We start from the raw sequence: 17496 nt of genomic DNA, 5'->3' as shown, positions 1-17496 counted from the left end.
AAATCAAATCTGTAAATTTATTGCTCAAATAAATTGTTCTTTATTTTCAACTGGACATTCAGAAAACACAAACCTTTAATCCTTCAAAGCTGTATTAATTCTAAGTAGAACATGCACATCACTATTCAAGCCACTCTTGTCAAGATTAAATGTTTGCACTTATTTTCCTTTAATATTTTCATAATATAAGAAAAAGAATCACATACAGTCTTCCTTTAAAAAGGATTCCAATTTTTAAGTAGCCATTCCAAAAGATTTAAAGTGCATGCGTTCTTAGATGAGTTTCACCAACACCCCTTACAAACACATCCACATTTTTTCACAAGATGTCTATAGAAAAGCTATGTCTATGAGAAGCTAATGCAGCTTCTAGTTTAATTCTGGTATGACATAATCTGGAAACATTATATATGTAACTTCCTAGGTAACCTTTAAGATATCAAAAGGAATGAATAACTAAGTACTGAATAAAGCAAATGCCCCTTAGAAGAATTTACTGTATTACTGAGATTGTTTAATGCATACATAACAGGGACATTGGCATGTTGCTATGACTGTTACACAAATGGCAAGTACTAAGACCTGCTGGCAATCCACAGGACATACATTTGCCCCTGGTAAGGTTCCAGATGAGAAACTGCAAGAAAGGTGCTCTCATTTCTTACACTAGTTCACATACAACAGCACACAAAACGCTCTCACAGAGTAACTTTTCCAGGTGCACTGAAGCTAGACTACCACCTCTAGTCAAGACATAAAGGTAAAAATGCACAAAGTATTAAAAAAGTAATATTTGTACAGAAATGAAATATATTCATCAACAAAGGCATTCAAAAAGGCAGTATCCAGGAAGACAAAGGAAAGCCACTTGCTTCCTCTTCAACTGACTTACCCTCATCTTTTCCTTTGCTCTGCATCTCACAATACGTTACAAACTGTGAGATTTGCTTCAAACACCAGTTTCCCCCACTTTTTGCACCTCTGAGCATAACAGTGCTTATCTAATCTTTCAGAGTTTCTACACACAGCCACTGTAGATACGGTAAACTTCTAAGAATTCATTAGAGAAATTTTCAAACACAGAAACGCAGTGGATGGCAAATGAAAAAGGCTATTTGAAAACATAGCATATGGAACATAAAGTACTTATGTCTATAAACTGCAACTACCAAAGTAACTCTCCATAACTGAATATCATGGTATGTTAAACTTAATGTACTGTAGTAGCTTAGTAAGGCTAAAGAAGGATGTGTCAGTCCTTCCAAAAGAAGATTCCCATTATAATTAGGTCTAACTTTAAGATTTGTCAATTAAGATATTAGCAATTAATCTTGAAGAGTGGTTGGAAAGCTTGATGACAAATTCTGCTTTTGATGCCATGTAATTTGAATTACAGATAAACTGAAGAAATGCAGCCTGTAAGAATTGCCAGAAGATGTCACATGTGCCACAAAAATTATAGGAGGGCTGAAACATCTCTGCTATGAAGAGAGGCCAGGAGAGCTGGGACTGTTTAGTATAGAGAAGGCTCCAAAGGGACCTTTCTGCAGCCTTCTGATACATAAAGCAGGCCCACAAGAAAGATGGAGAGATATTCCTTACTGGGGTTTGTAGTGCTAAGACAAAGGGTAACATTATTTAAAACAATGATAGAGTGGATTTCAATTACAGTGGTGAGGCACTGGAACATACTGTAGCTGCCCCCATCCAGGAAGGTGTTCAAGACCAGGCTGGATGATGGGTCTTCGGGCAACCTGATCTATTTGAAGTTGTCCCTGCCCACACCATCAGAGCTGCAACTATCTGAGCTTCAAATTCCTACCTCAAACCATTTTGTATGTCTGTCACAACAGGATATGTTAAATAAGTGTCAAAAAATATTTTTTTCCTGCTTTTTTTGCCCATTAGACAAAATTTAATCAACTCTTACACCAAAAATATTGTAAGTTTCTTAATTTAGCCACTTGAAATATTGCTACCACTTTTGCTCACAGGTCTCAAGCCACATCCATAACAGGATATGTCTTTTTTCTAAGTTTGGAGCAGAGATGAAAACTGACTTTTTTTTTTTTTTTTTTTTTTTAAATAACAATTTAGAAAGTGTTTCCCCTATCCTTTCCAACTTTAGGTTTTAGTCTTTGCCCAGTCCCTGGATTCATTTTCTGCTGCAGACTGAAGTACACGAGTCTGGAACCAAATAAAGATAACGTCAGCGCTCACTTTACAGGACAAATGAAGTTCACCAACTTTTCTATTTAAAAAATGTACATTTTCCTGTCCAGTCAAGCTTATTCTCAAGTTACCCTCATGTTTTAAGGAGATGCAGATGGTTTTCTCATGTAATGCAAGCATAATGAATACCATATTAAAAAGTTTAGAGGTGGCATTTCAAAATATTGTTTGGACATAGTAAACTAGCTATAACCAGTTAAAGGGAAGAAAATCTCCACAAGCTGTTCTTCATCCTATCTAAAGCAGAAAGAACAAGAGCTAGAAAATCAACCAGAATATACAAGGTCCCAAGTATATACTGCACCTAAGTTAAAGCTGAAATCGTAGCTTTTACAGGGATTTACCTCGTAACACATAGTGCTTCCAGAGCCTCAAAGAGAACCTGTGTGACCCTTTGAAGCAGCATTCATCTACACTCCCCAACAACCAAAGGTCCAGTTCCTCCTGGAGAAAAGAAGGCTGCGGGGTGACCTCATTGCAGCCTTTCAGTACCTAAAGGGAGCCTACAGAGGGGAGGGAAATCAACTCTTTGAAAGGGTTGATACGTGTAGGACGAGGGGAAATGGTTTTAAGTTGAAGGAGGGGAGATTTAGGTCAGACATCAGGGGGAAATTCTTTACCCAGAGAGTGGTGAGGTACTGGAACAGGCTGCCAAGAGAGGCTGTGGATGCCCCGACCTTGGAGGTGTTCAAGGCCAGGTTGGATGGGGCCCTGGGCAGCCTGGTCTAGCATTTAACGTGGAGGTTGGTGGCCCTGCATGTGGCAGGGGGCTTGGAGATTCATGATCCTTGAGGTCCCTTCCAACCCTAGCCATTCTGTGATTCATTTTCAGAAATATACAGTACAAAACTTGAGACTCTTCTTCATTGCAATCATGAAGTTAAAAAAAAAAAAAAAAAAAAAAAAAAGATGTCTGAAAAACCTTCCTCCCTCCCTCCCCCTGTGCTTCCAATAAAACAAAAAGGACCAAAAAAATAATAGTATAAAACAGACTCGAGTCACAAAATTTTGGGTAATTCAATACAGTTTGAATTATACAATCGCAAGCAGCACTCTTACTCCAGAAGCCTAATAAGATCTTCAAGGAATCAATATTGAAACAGCTTCTCTATGCACACAAGGAAGCTTAAGAGGAGAAAGTAACTTTCAACAGTAGGGAATACAAACTGTATAGCAAAAGACCTAATCATACATTTAAAGGCCTATGACAGTCATAGCTTGGGACGCTTTCACTCAGATACACTTGGAACCAATGCAAGTTTTGCAGACTGTTTTTCACATCACTGTCTTATCTTGTCCTCTGGAAATCCTCAAAAGCTCAGCAATTCACATGTTTTTGTATGGGATCGAAGATCTTCATCCCTTAAAGGGTACACATCTGGTTTTGTTTAACATTCAAGTACTAAGTCAGCTTTCTGTTAGGAGACAACAGCAATCTGCATATATCCATGCCTTGGTTCTTCCCAAATGTATTTTGAAATTCTCAAGTTTAAAGATGTGTTTTAAAAAGACTTAAAATGTATCCACTACTTTTACCACAATTAGCACAACAAACATTCTACCACTTCCCAGGCAGGCTTGAGTCAGAAATACAGACACAATACAGACAACGAACATAGACTAAAAAAAGAAAAGAATCACTATTTTGAGCAAAATATCCACAGCATTAAGGCCAAATCCGCATATTACAAGCAAAACTGAAAGATTTAAAGACTTAAAGTTGTTCTGAAGACTGAAAGTCACTTAGTAAATAACACACTTACGTAATAACTTACATTTCACACTAAAAAGTATAGTTCAACAAGTGAATATAGTTCAACATGTACAATACAGCTTCATTTGAACAAAAGAAAATCTTACTAATTATCTACATTTCACACACTGTCCCTGGAACAGGAAACATTTCTTTGTATTTATTTCTGTAAAGGAAACCTTTCAAGTTGTCTCAGATCAGAAATGGAGTTCTACTGACCTCTTCTGGAAAAAGAAACGAATGTCTCTCCTGCATGTTTATTCAGCTATTGTATTTAAGAGGCTTACAACTTCAAAACACGTGTAAACAAAATCAGCGTTATGCCATCACTGAACTAAAATCTCCAAAAAAAGTTAGAAATATAAAGAACAGTTTAGTACTCAGTTACCTTAGAGAACTAACCCTATCAACAATAAAGACAGAGGGTAACAGGCTAGGTACGTTCTTCTTTACAAGGAGAGTGGTTAGGCCCTGGAACGGGCTGCCCAGGGAGGTTGTGGATGCCCCGTCCTTGGACGTGTTTAAGGCCAGGTTGGACAGGGTCCTGGGCAACCTGATCTGAATGTGTGTGTTTGGTGGCCCTGCTAGGCAGGGGGGTTGGAACTACATGATCCTTGAGGTCCCTTCCAACCCGGGTGATTCTGTGATTCTGTGATTAAAAATCTAATACCTGCTCTTTAAGTTGAAGAGAAACTGATTGACTTTTTCCACTTGATAGTGCAAAGAATCAACATACCAAGAATTTGACTGCAATAAGGAAAACTAATCAGAGAAATAAGAACATAATGAAGTCAAAGGCAGACTTCCACAAAAGGCTTTGATGATTGTTTTACAATTTTACATGTCTATGAAGAAGATTTAAAGGTTTCATGAAGAGATACAGTGACTGCATAAAAAATCTTCGTGTTATTATTTTTTCAGTAAGGTAACTATCCTGTAAAACACTACACTATGCTGATGTTCTTATAATGAATCAAGAAATAAACCTATAAATTCCTCAGATTCCAGAAGTCTTATGATCAGGTTTTTCACTTTTCAAATTCATGTCCCTGTTAACTATGCATTTTTTTCATCTGAAGGTGGACCACGGAAACCACATCCCACTTTTCCACTTCCATCCTTACTTGCACCTGAGGTGACCATTAGCTCAGTATAATAATGTACACCTACAAGATTATCTTTCTTATATTAAAGAATCTCATCAGTAAAGTTGATGCCCAGTGCAACTCTGCACAACTATGCATGTTAATAGGGCGTGCAGCTGGAATCTTTGAACAGTCCTGCCGCTGAAACAACTCCTACAGCTGAGGTTTAAATAATATCAAGTTTTCAGACCTAATCAACCCCCCATCATCTTAAGTGGTACAAGCACAGATGAACTGAAAAGCTTTGCAGAACTTCCTCCAAGTTAATTCAGATCAGTTAAAGTGCACATTCCTCCCTTTTATTCCACCTCCTTATGAATTACTGCAACAGCTAGAAGTGAGGGTCCACAACTTAACAGTCTATCTGGATAACGCTGCAGATTAAAGCAAGCTGTGAACTGGAAGACAACCTGCTTTTCTCACAAAGTTTTACATTCAGTCTTGGCCAGGAAAACTAAAATAAGGTTTAAATTCAGCAGCAGCAGAATAAGGCACCTATAAATCTCCCTCTGCAGCTGGTGTGTTCAATGCAGATAAAGTTCAGGACTAACATTTTGGGAAGAACGTCTAACAGGATACAGATTTGTAACTATCATCAGTTTTGTACAAGAGAAGGAAATGCTAAGTTCCATGCATATAAAATCATCTTTTGTTTATGAAAAAAGAATGACAGTTCAATACTTTAATTGTTGGTTCAAATTAAGTCATAGTTGAAAAGAGAGCAGTCAGCACTCCTTCCCTGGACTGCAGTTAATCTTGCACTAGTCTGGCAATTTACAAAGTTCTTCATTTTGTGCTGTTCCTTAATTCTTTTATTCTTAAAGAAGTGTCTCTACCCTCTTATGCACTCCATCTCTCAATTCAGTAACAAAACATGAGGCATTATGCCTTTTGAAATTCTCATCCCTGTATTCAAATTCAGTACTTCTTTCTCTATTTTCAACTTTTCTAAATGAATACTGATGTCAATCTATCCACAGCAGGATACAGAAACAGGACTCAAGGTTACTTCCCCACCTGGTACTTGCCTCCTAGCAATTCAATGGTATTTCATTGGGAAGGTTTTTATTATTATTATTATTTAAAAAAAAGAAATGAACAATGCATTTATTGGGTATTCCATCTTTTCAACTAAAAAAAAAAAAAATGAATTTCACATGAATGACATCTATCAGTTATACAATTACCCTCAAAGTCTTCCTTGCGATAAATACTGCGAATTGTAACTTGAGAAAGTGTCACCAGAATTCATTCTTATTTATAATGCTTTCTGTAACACATACTGCCTGCCAGATATTTCCCCAAGTGTATCAGATGGGGAAACATTGCAAGCTTTTCAATTTGAAACAAAAAACCAACTACTACTAGTATTTTTAAAAAACTCATTTACTAACAGAAGTGAATAAATAACTATTCAAAAGCAATCAATGGTTACCGATTAAAAGCCATATTACAAAGAGGAATACAGCACTACATTTTTCAGAGATGCAGGTAACAAACAGTGAACAAAGTAATACTTACAGTACTGTGAAATACAACACTGTGGCCTTTTCCTAAGCTTTCTATATGCGCTGAGAGGTTAAAGCAGATGGCTCGATGTCTTATAGCATCCAGTGTTTGTGCATCAAAGAAGTCATGAGGTCTTGCTAGAAATAAAAGACATCCTTAGTGTTGAACCTGCTGAAAGCATTCTAACAGATTCGAGCATGTAAATAAATCTGAAGTGCCATTAGTAGACCATTTATCTTTATAAAACTAGGGCTCCTTCATCAGAGTTGCAAACAGTAATTTAACTGAGAGAATGGCTTCACTCCAAACACAGAGTGGTCACAACATATTCCCTGTAGATGAAGTAGCTATTTTGACAAACTGAATTACACTTGCTCAGTTTTTAACCTTAAAGTGATTTTTTTCCTTATCTTCCACAATTAAAAATTCATTGTTTTTTCTAAGATCTATTGCTACCATTTCTAAAAAAAAATGTAAACTCCAAAAAGGTGGCCCAGTGCAAAGGAATGGGAAAAAAGAACTTTTATTAATGAATTTGAGTTCCTTTTTAATGCTAAAACAGCCCAATAAATTTCCCATAAACTTTACAACTAACTGGCCAAGGTACCCTTACAGCACAGTCAATAATTTCAGTATTACTGCAATGACTTTTAAAAAGACAGTATTAAAATATTTCAAAACATGGTAGTGCACGCAGTCAACATGTTAGAAGACACCTTATTTCTAAAGTTTATTACAAACCATTTGCCCTGATCTAATTTCTAATTGCTAAAAAAAGTAATCTAGCTGAATACTGAGATGCTGCAAGGAGAACAAACACTTTGAATAGTTCCTCTGCAAGCAGAATTAAATAAGAATTTGTAGTCTATAAACAGCATGCATAGTAAAGTCCTTTTTTATTCTGAAAAGCACTTTCATGGATAAGTCTTGAATACTAAAATACTGAAATCCAATTTAGAGTGTAAAGAAGGTCTATTAACTCTACCCTAAAACCCACTCTAGCCAGAAATAACTGCTACTAAGCACATATTTCTTGTATGCTCTTCAAAATATCTAAGATTTTTAAATATATTCTGTACCATTCCGTAGCAGAACTACATGAGCAATATATTAATAAAAGTATTAAGAGTTACTAAATCTTATGTGAGAGCAGTAATTCAGTATATAACGCTGAAAATAAAACTAAGAATCGTAGTTAAACTACACAATCAACTGCATTATCCTATAATCCGCAAAAACAGTTATTCCCAATTTTTCTGTCCTGAATTAAAACAACTTGTACCTTCCCTTTCATCATGATTATCTATCCATTATTTCTAGACAAACTACAAATTCCACTTTAGATTAGTATTTTCTACACTCTGGGGACAAATTGTTGTCAGGTATTCATCTGTACCTTATGTTCTGCCCTTATTCTATCTCAGTTGGATACTGCCAATTAGGCAATCACCCTACTGAAATGTTTTGCTCTAAGTGGTAACTTCTCACGCTGCGTAAGGTCACTGATGCAAGCATTTCTTATATTGAAACCATTAATCTATCAAGTAAAAAGGAGCATGGGTCACATTTTTCTGCATAGACTATCACTTCTCTTTCTTCATACAAACTAAAGTTTTCAGGAAAAACAAAAGACTACATGTAGCAACAGACTCAAGAAAAACACAGACTCAAGATTCACATTTCATTATTACTACTAAGATCTAAGCAGTAAAAGGTATGATACATGAAACTTCAAACGTCAAGCATTTTACAACAGGTATCCCTCCACCCTTTTCTTCTATCCCTGAAAGACAAAAAGCCTATCTTCCTTTGATCTGAAATTGTGAAGATCTCTACAGACAAAATTCAAATGCCGATTTAGGCAGTTTGTTGTACCAAATGTCAGAAACTTTTTTGGAGCTTCACTCATATTTATAAAACAAATGTTTGTGAATTCATAACAAAGATTCGATATTACAAAAAGTTATACGGTGTAGCATACTTGGTATAACATATAGTTCATAGAATCCTCTAGGTTGGAAAAGACCATTAAGGCAAGTCTAATCATCATACTGACCTACCAAATACCATTATAAAACTGTATCCCAGTCATGTCCAAACCACACCCCACAGACAGGCCAGCTAAGCTAGAAATGTGGCTCATCCTGAACACCTCGATGGGTGCACACCTGGGCTGGGGCTGGGCTGCTTTGCTGGGAAGTGCTGTCAGCTTGGCACCAACTAGAATTCTTGACTAAAATTCAGGTAAACAGTATCCACAGCCTTTACCTCACATACTTGGTGGGTCATCTTGTTGTAGAAGGAGACCAGACTAGTCAGACAGAACCTGCCCCTCATAAACACAGGCTAGCTGCTTCTGATCACTTGACCGTCCTATACGTCCCATGTGATCATACTTAGGATAATCTGCCCTGTAACTTCTCCTAACACTTAAACCAGACTGACAGGTCTGTAATTCCCCAGATCCTCCTTCCCTCACTTCTTGCAGATTGAAGTCACGTTTGCTAACTTCCATATAACTGGAACCTTACCAGTTTATCATGACTGCTCATAAATTATTGAAAATGGCAAGGTAAGCACTATGGCCAGGTCCATCAGAGTGCCTAAATGAATTCTATCCAGCCTCATTGTCTTAGGAACATCCAAACCTTGTAGGAAGGCACATGCAGTTTCTCAGTTGGCTATAGGGACTTCATCAGTCTTCCAACAGAAGGGGCTGGGTAGCCTGCGAACAACTGACCTTACTAACAGAGACTGAAGCAAAAAAGGCATTAAGTAATTCAGCCTTATCCTCATCTTTCATCACAACACTTTCTCTCAGATCCAATAAAGGCTGAAGATTCACTTTAATCTTCTTTTTACTCTTGATGTATTTATAAAAGCATTACCATCTCATCATCTTTCACTCCAATAATCAAATTGAGTTCCACGTGGGTTTTGGCCATTCTAATTTTCTTCCTGCACAGCTTAACAACACCTACAGTCCTCCTGAGATGTCTGCATCTTCTTCCAGAGCTCTTTTTTTTTTTTTCTTCCTGAGTTGCAGAAGCAGCTCTCTGCTCAGCCAGATTCATCTCCCCTCCTTGCTTGACTTTCAGCACATTGGGTCAGACTGCTTCTGTACTTTCAGGTGTCATCCTACTCTGCCTTCTAAAAATCCAAGGTATCAATACTGTTAATCACCTTACTGACTTCACCAAGAATCAAAATCAGGGATTTCATCATTGTTGTGTCCACGCTAGCCTCCAACCATCACATCATCCACATCACCCTTCCCTGTTTGCACACATACACACACACACACACACACACACACACACAAGTGAGGCATTCTCCCTGTTGGGCATCCTCACCACCTGTGTCAGGCAGCCATCCACACACTCCAGGAATCTCAACTGGATTTTTAACAGCCATCTGGGAAGTTAAAATGCCCCGTGAGAACAATTCTAACCAGCATGAGATTTCCTGTACTTGCTTGTAGAATATTTCCTGCCTTCATCCTGGTTGGGAGGTCTATAACAGACTCTCACCATATTATCACCGTTACTGGCCTTTACCCCTGAAAGAATCAACCCTCTCAGTACCATTACCCAACTCTATGCAGCCACAGTACTCCCTAACACACATGGCTACCCCACTTCATCTCCTTCCCTGTAGTCTCTCCTCAAGAGCACCAAATTCTCCAGGCACATGAATTATCACAGGCCTCAAAGAGACATGGTGGAAGGATATCACAGCCCTGAGACTCAACTAAAACTTTCAGCTCCTCTTTCTTTTCCAAGCTCTCTGCATTTGCATAGAGGCACTTAAGCATGGCTCCTAGTGAAACTGTTCTATTGGACAAAATGGCTGGAATTCCTTTGGGCTGCTTTTTGGGTGTTTTCCAGCTGACCAGCCAAATCTATAGGTAAAACACAAAAAACTGATCAATTCAACAGGGCTGAACTGATCATGTCAAAGCCTTTTAATTTGACCAGCAGAATCAAAGAAAACCATCTGTCCAGAGTCTCTTACAGCTGCTCCAAGGACCCCATAGTCCTCCAAGACATGCCTTGGACCACCCCTGAGTATTTTTGGTGCCCACATGAAATAACAGCTGTGGAGAACAGTGGACTACAGAAGACTCAGTAGTTTCTTGGCAACATATCTAGCCAGCAACAAACCTCTTGAGAGTAGGCCAGGGCAGGTCAGCAAACGGGCACCTCTGCTTCACAAAGGAAAAAGTCTCCTCCTGCTATCATCCACTGCTGTTTCTTGGGTGGACTGATCATGGGAACAGACTATGTTGGTTCATTTAACACCTGCATCTCCCCTGACACGACAGGTCCTTCCTCTGAAGTCTAGCAGCTCTGCAAGGGCACTTCACGCAGTGGGGAAAAGCTCTCCCTCCATCTTATCATGCCAAGCTTCCATTCCTCTGTTTTCAGTATCATCTCCTTTGAGGGGAGCTCACTGCAGACCTATCTCTCTCCTCCTCAGCTTTCCTGATACTGTACAGCCTTCTCATCACCTACTGCAGGAGGAGCTCTACCCAGGTACATCTTTCAAAAACAAGTTTACTTCCCATCCATACCTCAAAAGCAATGTCCAGAGCAGCCACGGAACAAAAAGCCAACAGGAGAGAACAGAAAGTCAATACCAAAATTTTGCTTTTTGTTTTATATAGCAACATTTGTTCAGGATTTAGCCCTAGATAACATTCAATGACTGCAGAGTAAAGGGAACAACTTGTAAAACGCATATGAACAGTTTTATTAATTCTTTATAGAGCATTAATCCCATATTTTCAGCTCCTCTTAAATCTATTAAATATTAGAATAATTTTTGGACCAAGATGTCTCCCTTCCTACTTAATACTATTAAGTTTCACATACACTCCACCTACTTAAGTAAATGAAAATCTTCTGACCAGCAACCTACTAAATGAAATGCTAAATCTTATGTAACTAATACATTCCCAATGTAAATTTCACCAACAGTAAGTTTCCACATCTCACGTATCTTTCCAGTAAACTTAAACTGTTATGGCTCTTAATAAGTATGTCATCTTTTCTACTCGACAAGCAAATACATAAAATCTTAGGTTCTTCAAAAGTCACTGAAGTAGCTTCAGAATAACCATGCTGTATTTCAGAGACACGTTAAATATATTTGGCTTTATATCTCTAAGTGACTGACTTCCTGCAACAATTAATATGATTAAGGGCAGCCAGAAGAGAAAGAAAGCTACTGTGATCCTGAATTATTCTGCAACATCAAAATTTGTATGATAAAAATCAGTCATTTTTTAAACACTAGTGTAAACAGCTATGAAGGCGTGCACAGCAAAAACACGCTTTTATCATAAAGGCACCAATTTCTAAACTTAAAAGTACACGTTGCTTACAGACAAAAAGAATACCAAGGTGTTAAGAAAGAAAGAAAAAGATTACATAGTAACAGTCTGAACTCTCTTTTAAGATACAAGACCATATACTTATCACAATAAAGCTACAGTTAAGTTGTTCTTTTTTTTTTTTATTAGCTTGAATGTCTCTCAGAAGGGTGATGAACTTCAGAGATAAAACAACTCTATAAAAATGAAGGAACTTAATTGTTTTGCTGCATTTGAGCCTTTAATTTCTATGTAGGTATACTTCAGTTTCAGCATGTATTGACAATCAACTGTCAATAAATACTAATCCACTTACACACTGCAAACATTTCAGGGTCTCAAACCACTGAGAGATTCTGACAGCATTTTTTCAGGAGAAAATTACCTGACAGTTTTTTCAACAAATGATTAACTGTGAATTTAATTTAAAAACTGTAGAGTAGTGAAAAGCACCCTGTACTGTATTTATTTGTCATACCTTATAACCCCGTTTGCAGACAAAACAGTACATAAGTAAAGCACCTCTCCTTTTAAAAATACCTAAGTAAAAATGACTTCACTCCTAGCTTCACATACTCTAGACTGGAAATACTTCACCAGCCTATTTTGTTGCTTTGGCATTTCAGGTAAGTCTTCTTGCCCTCTCTTCTTCTAAATCTGAACTAAAGCTAAATTAAGAAACTTCCAGATGAGCAAGTTCACCAAATCAGTGATAATCCTCAGCAAGTTTTAAAGAAAAGCTACCAATATTCAACATTTTCAGAAAATGTCATCAACTTTGGATACATTTCTGGGTCACATACTCCCCAGAGCAATACATTAAATAGTCATTTCCCAATTCTGTTAGAGATGACTTTTGCCTTAAGGCAAAACCATACAGCCACTGCTGCGTTTGTCTCCAGAGGTAACAAGACAAAAAAAAAGCTGCTCAAGGAGCTGTCATTTTTCTTTTTGTGCAACACTTGATTAAGAGAACACACTATTCAAGTTCTACAGTTGAGTAAATATCCCTGAAATGTCAAAAACCAATTATACCTCTTTGCCATGAATTCATTCAAAAACTTTCTATTTACTTCCCCCACTACTCCATGAAGATGACTTTATGCATGCCTGCAGAACAAATTCTGCAGTCTATTCTCGTATTATGACTGGGCCATCTTTTGAAGCCCTAACCACAACTTGAAATTTTAAGTCAATAGCATACATAAATTACAAATAAAATGCCAAACTGCATTCTACTTCTACATATATTGAGGGAGACATTGAATAAAGATGCATTAAATCAGTCAACTAAAAGAACCAATATAGATAATCACACAAACTAAAACACAACTTGCAAATCTCCGAAAGTGAATTAATTTGGAATGATCAGTCTTAGACATCTGTATTTTGTTTGAGTAACACAGTCAACAAAACAAAACAATCTTCTGTGAACCTGCACATACTTCAAACAAGCCCTTCCTTACAATTAAGATGAACTAAAAGAATACTGCAAAGTGACCACTTAATTCTTCATCAATCAGCCTTCCCTTTTTGAACCTTCTAAGTTATGCAAATTGTTAAAAGTGAAAACTTTTCAAGTCACAGTCTGAGGAAGACAGAAATGACACTCTAACTTCTATGAACTTTTAATCAGTTTCAAAACTAGAGGAGATCTTGATATTTACATCTAAGATGCATTTAATAATATAAGTTGCTTATACATCCTTTGGGAATACCTAAGTCTACCAAGTCTATCATTGCTAGAGGAAATAATTCTCACCTTAAATAACAAATCATACTTCAAATAACATAGGTTCATATTAAATTAAAAAACCTCAACTGCATAGAGAAAGAAAGAATACAGCAAATCAACTCTTCCCAAAACTAAATCTTGCCTACACTCGTTATGTCATTAAGCTAATGAAACGTGCTGTTGTGGATATAAAAATGTCCAGAAATACTTACGTAATGATCGCCGTCTCTTATTCTTTAACTTTCTTCTTTTATTCATTCCAGCTTTAGATGGAGATTCTTCTTTGGCCTTTGGCTGACTGGCAACTTTTGAAGAGTTTTGCTGGCTGAAGTGTGTGGGCACATGACGGGCAAGTCCTCCCTGAGATGCAAAGCTGGCATTGCACCCACCAACCACACACTAATTAGAGAAGAAAATGAAACAACTGCATCAGAGCACTGCATGGCAGTCATTCACAGAGGTTTCTTAGATCTTTCAATTTGCTTTTTTTGGCTCAACCTCCAACACATTAAAAGAAAGAAGAAACTCTTAATGACCATGCAATTCTAAAAACAGAAACAAAAGCATCTCAAATTCCCATTTGAACTTTGCAACTTATAACAGTTATTTCATGGTGCAATAATGCTTTATTATATTCTACAGCATTGTTTAGAAGAAAATTTATCTTGAACAATGCACTGAATAATTCTTTTCATGGAAAAACACAACAGAAGACCATTTCCCCTACAGACCACCATTATATCCCCTTGCCTTTTGAAACATAGCACTGTTACTCTGTATTAGCCCACAGTTCTACAGTCTCCTGTATTCAATACACCAGTGTTCTATAACCTCCCTCTTTCTGTTGACAAATTTTTTCAAATAAAAAAAAATACATCCATATCCACATGAAATTTGACACAGCACTTTTTATAAATGCTATACAAGGTCAATCATTATATTTCACTTGTCTAAAACTAACGTCAGTAACTGGAAAAATTTATTAACACTACACACGTTTGTTTTGGGATGGTATAATTACTTCAGAAGTACTTAACAAAAAGATGCCATTTTCTTTGAAACAGAAAAATAAGATGAGCTCCAATATTGACTAAGAGAAATATAGAAATCACAAGATACATAACAGTAAGCTAGTAATGCCCACAATAACTATTAGTATTTTTGTATTTGGTTTATATTTACATTCAGTAAATCATATAGTTGGAGTGGGAGGCACAAACCTTTTCTTTTGTGCTCTGAGCTTACAAGGGTGAAAGAAAACATAAACATTCCATCATGAGCTGCACAGAAGTGTGCATCATCTCTTCCCTCCACTGCAAACTGATGTGGCAGCTGCAACAGCAGTTCAGCAACAAGTAATGGTGCAACTACATACACATTACTAACTTTTCTCTGAGGACTAAAGAAGAATTTGCAAGCTCAAAGTAATCTGTCCCAAGCCTGCACGTTTGACTGAAAGATAAGATGACAGCAGCAGAATACCACTCAGCATGCTTTGTTCCTAACACCCAGCTGCACTGTTTTCCAACTGTGGCTGCTAAAAAAAAAAACCTGAAATGTCTATCTCTGCCTCAGACCTAGCAAACTTCTTTTATTATTATAAAACAGAAATACTGTCTTCATAAAGAGAAATGTTATCCCACTGACTTCATACTTGCTACAGGAATACAAGATTACATGACAATAAAAAACAAGAATAGGAGAATGTTCTTAGTATTTTTATTTACATGATTTTTAGAAAAACTCCTTTAAGCTTGCTACTTTCTGAGCTAACTAAAACCATGTAATTCCCTGACAAAAAGCTTTAGGACAACATATGTGATTCTCCCCATCTCCTCCACTAATAAGCATCTCAAGAGATGTGGTGATCTCTAACAAAAACTTACCACCTTGCTCTGTAATTACCCAAGTTCAAACAACAACGATATTGTACATTTATACTGTAATGACTTACAATAAGAAATCAGAGCACATTCATATTCAGAACAATACAAAGCATTCTTATCTCATTTACAATATGGGAATTTCAGTGTAACATTACAGCAAATACTGAAGACAAAAAGTTCATCGTATTAGAGATGAACAAACTCAATTCATAGATACAGATAAAATGTGTGTATTAGTTTGCCCAATTTTTTTATTCTCTTGTTCTGAAGTCCTTGAAGCATCTGCTCACTCGCTCACAAAAACAGTTTCACAAAACTACACTAAGCAACTAAATCTAAACTGAAGTTAAACTTTCATTAAGGTGCTACTGCCAAGCTTCTAGCTCCTTCTGATCCCACAAGCACTAACAAAAAGAAAATGGGCATAAATTAAGGCTATGTCCTTAAGTACAACCACACAATAGGAAATTAATAGTTCAATCTTTCCAAGGCCTCCTGGAGCTCAGAAACAACTTGATGTCTTGGTATAATGCATTTATTACCACTTATTCAAGTGCAGTATCAAAAAGCAACACCTTCTGAATATACAAATATAGCAGTGGCACAATTCTAAAACATTTTAAAACACAAGTTGGTAAGACTTTGTGCTATGTCTTGATAAACAAAAAGCTCAGTCTTATGACTGACTACGATTTGACCCACAGTGTCAAAACCTTGGTTTTCTCTAGTGCAGAAGAAACACAAACACAGATGATCAACACAGATTCACTATAGAAACTATTACTCTTGTTCTACCCAAGGTTGACTTTTAAAAGCCCAAACATTAAGTCCTCTCCATATGCACACTGCAACTGGCAATTACCTTTTTCTAGAAAGACTACTTACAGTGTGCAGCCTCAGCATGAAAAGTTTGCAAAGATCATCACATTCACATGCTGAAAAGTTTAACACTATCAGATCGTATCATCAAATAATCAACAACTGATATATCAAAGACGACAACAAATGTCTTTGTAGTGGACAGAAGACAATAGAAGAGGAGAATAAAATTCTTACCTGTTTTTTTTCTTTTTTTCTCTAAAATAATATATCCAGCAATCCGTTACTAATGGATAAAGTCTCTTCTCTCCAAAGATAAAGGAGCAGTTCAGGCTGTCACTTCAGGATCTCTGGACGGTAAGTCACACCAAATCAGCTTCCCACCAGATAATTATACAGATCTAGAGGGCTTCTAATAAATCAAACTCAACTACTATGCACAACTTTACAGCAGACTCTTAGTTTTTTCCCCAAAAACTTTTATCTGAAAATTTTGCATTAAATTTGCAATATGATAGGTTGGGTCCGGATTGGTGGATATGTTACTTCAAGAGAAAATAAGTCAACACGTAAGAAGTTTAATTTCTCCAGTGTACCCATACCCACCATTATTAATGGGCAACAGTGACCAGGGACTTTAAACAAGACATTGAAGTATCTAGCAATAATTTTTTTTTACTCAAGTTCAAAATAATCAAATGCCCTTTTAAAAAATATTCAATGTGAAATTTTTTCAACAAATTCAATATTAATATATTTTAGACATCTGGACAATCTCTACTATCTCATCATTTGAGCACTAAAGCAGAATATCTTTACACTTTTTGTCTGCATCTGCAGTGTTCTAGTGAATAGAGGATACGCTGCCGAAAGAATAGTCAATATGAATTCCAAATGACAACTGAATTTACTTGGTTTTGCTTTCCAGATTTCAACAATATGTTACTCTATTAGGAGTCACATTAAGTGAATTTACTCCGTAATGAGTTGTGAAGTCAGCTGGTAGAATGAGCACCAGGGTTCTGTTTTATTATTACTTCCCC

The 17496-nt window shown here is 36.9% G+C and overlaps 1 protein-coding gene across 4 annotated transcripts in view; it reads right to left on the bottom strand.

Annotated features, from left to right (window-relative positions):
- The window catches only part of AEBP2 (AE binding protein 2), a 54245-nt gene that overhangs the window by 9583 nt on the left and 27166 nt on the right, over positions 1 to 17496 (bottom strand). For all 4 annotated transcript variants that reach the window (XM_042837697.1, XM_042837696.1, XM_042837699.1 and 1 more), the window contains exons 4-5: positions 13961 to 14147; positions 6652 to 6776 (exon numbers count right to left, since the gene is read on the bottom strand). In XM_042837697.1, coding sequence (XP_042693631.1) covers positions 6652 to 6776; positions 13961 to 14147 — 312 coding nt within the window. The remainder of the gene's footprint in view (positions 1 to 6651; positions 6777 to 13960; positions 14148 to 17496) is intronic.

This window comes from Centrocercus urophasianus, unplaced genomic scaffold (genome assembly GCF_019232065.1).
Source record: "Centrocercus urophasianus isolate 14NV4802_14NV808 unplaced genomic scaffold, USGS_Curo_1.0 seq_73, whole genome shotgun sequence".
NCBI classification, from domain to species: Eukaryota; Metazoa; Chordata; class Aves; order Galliformes; family Phasianidae; genus Centrocercus; species Centrocercus urophasianus.
This window is presented reverse-complemented; position numbering and strand designations above follow the sequence as displayed.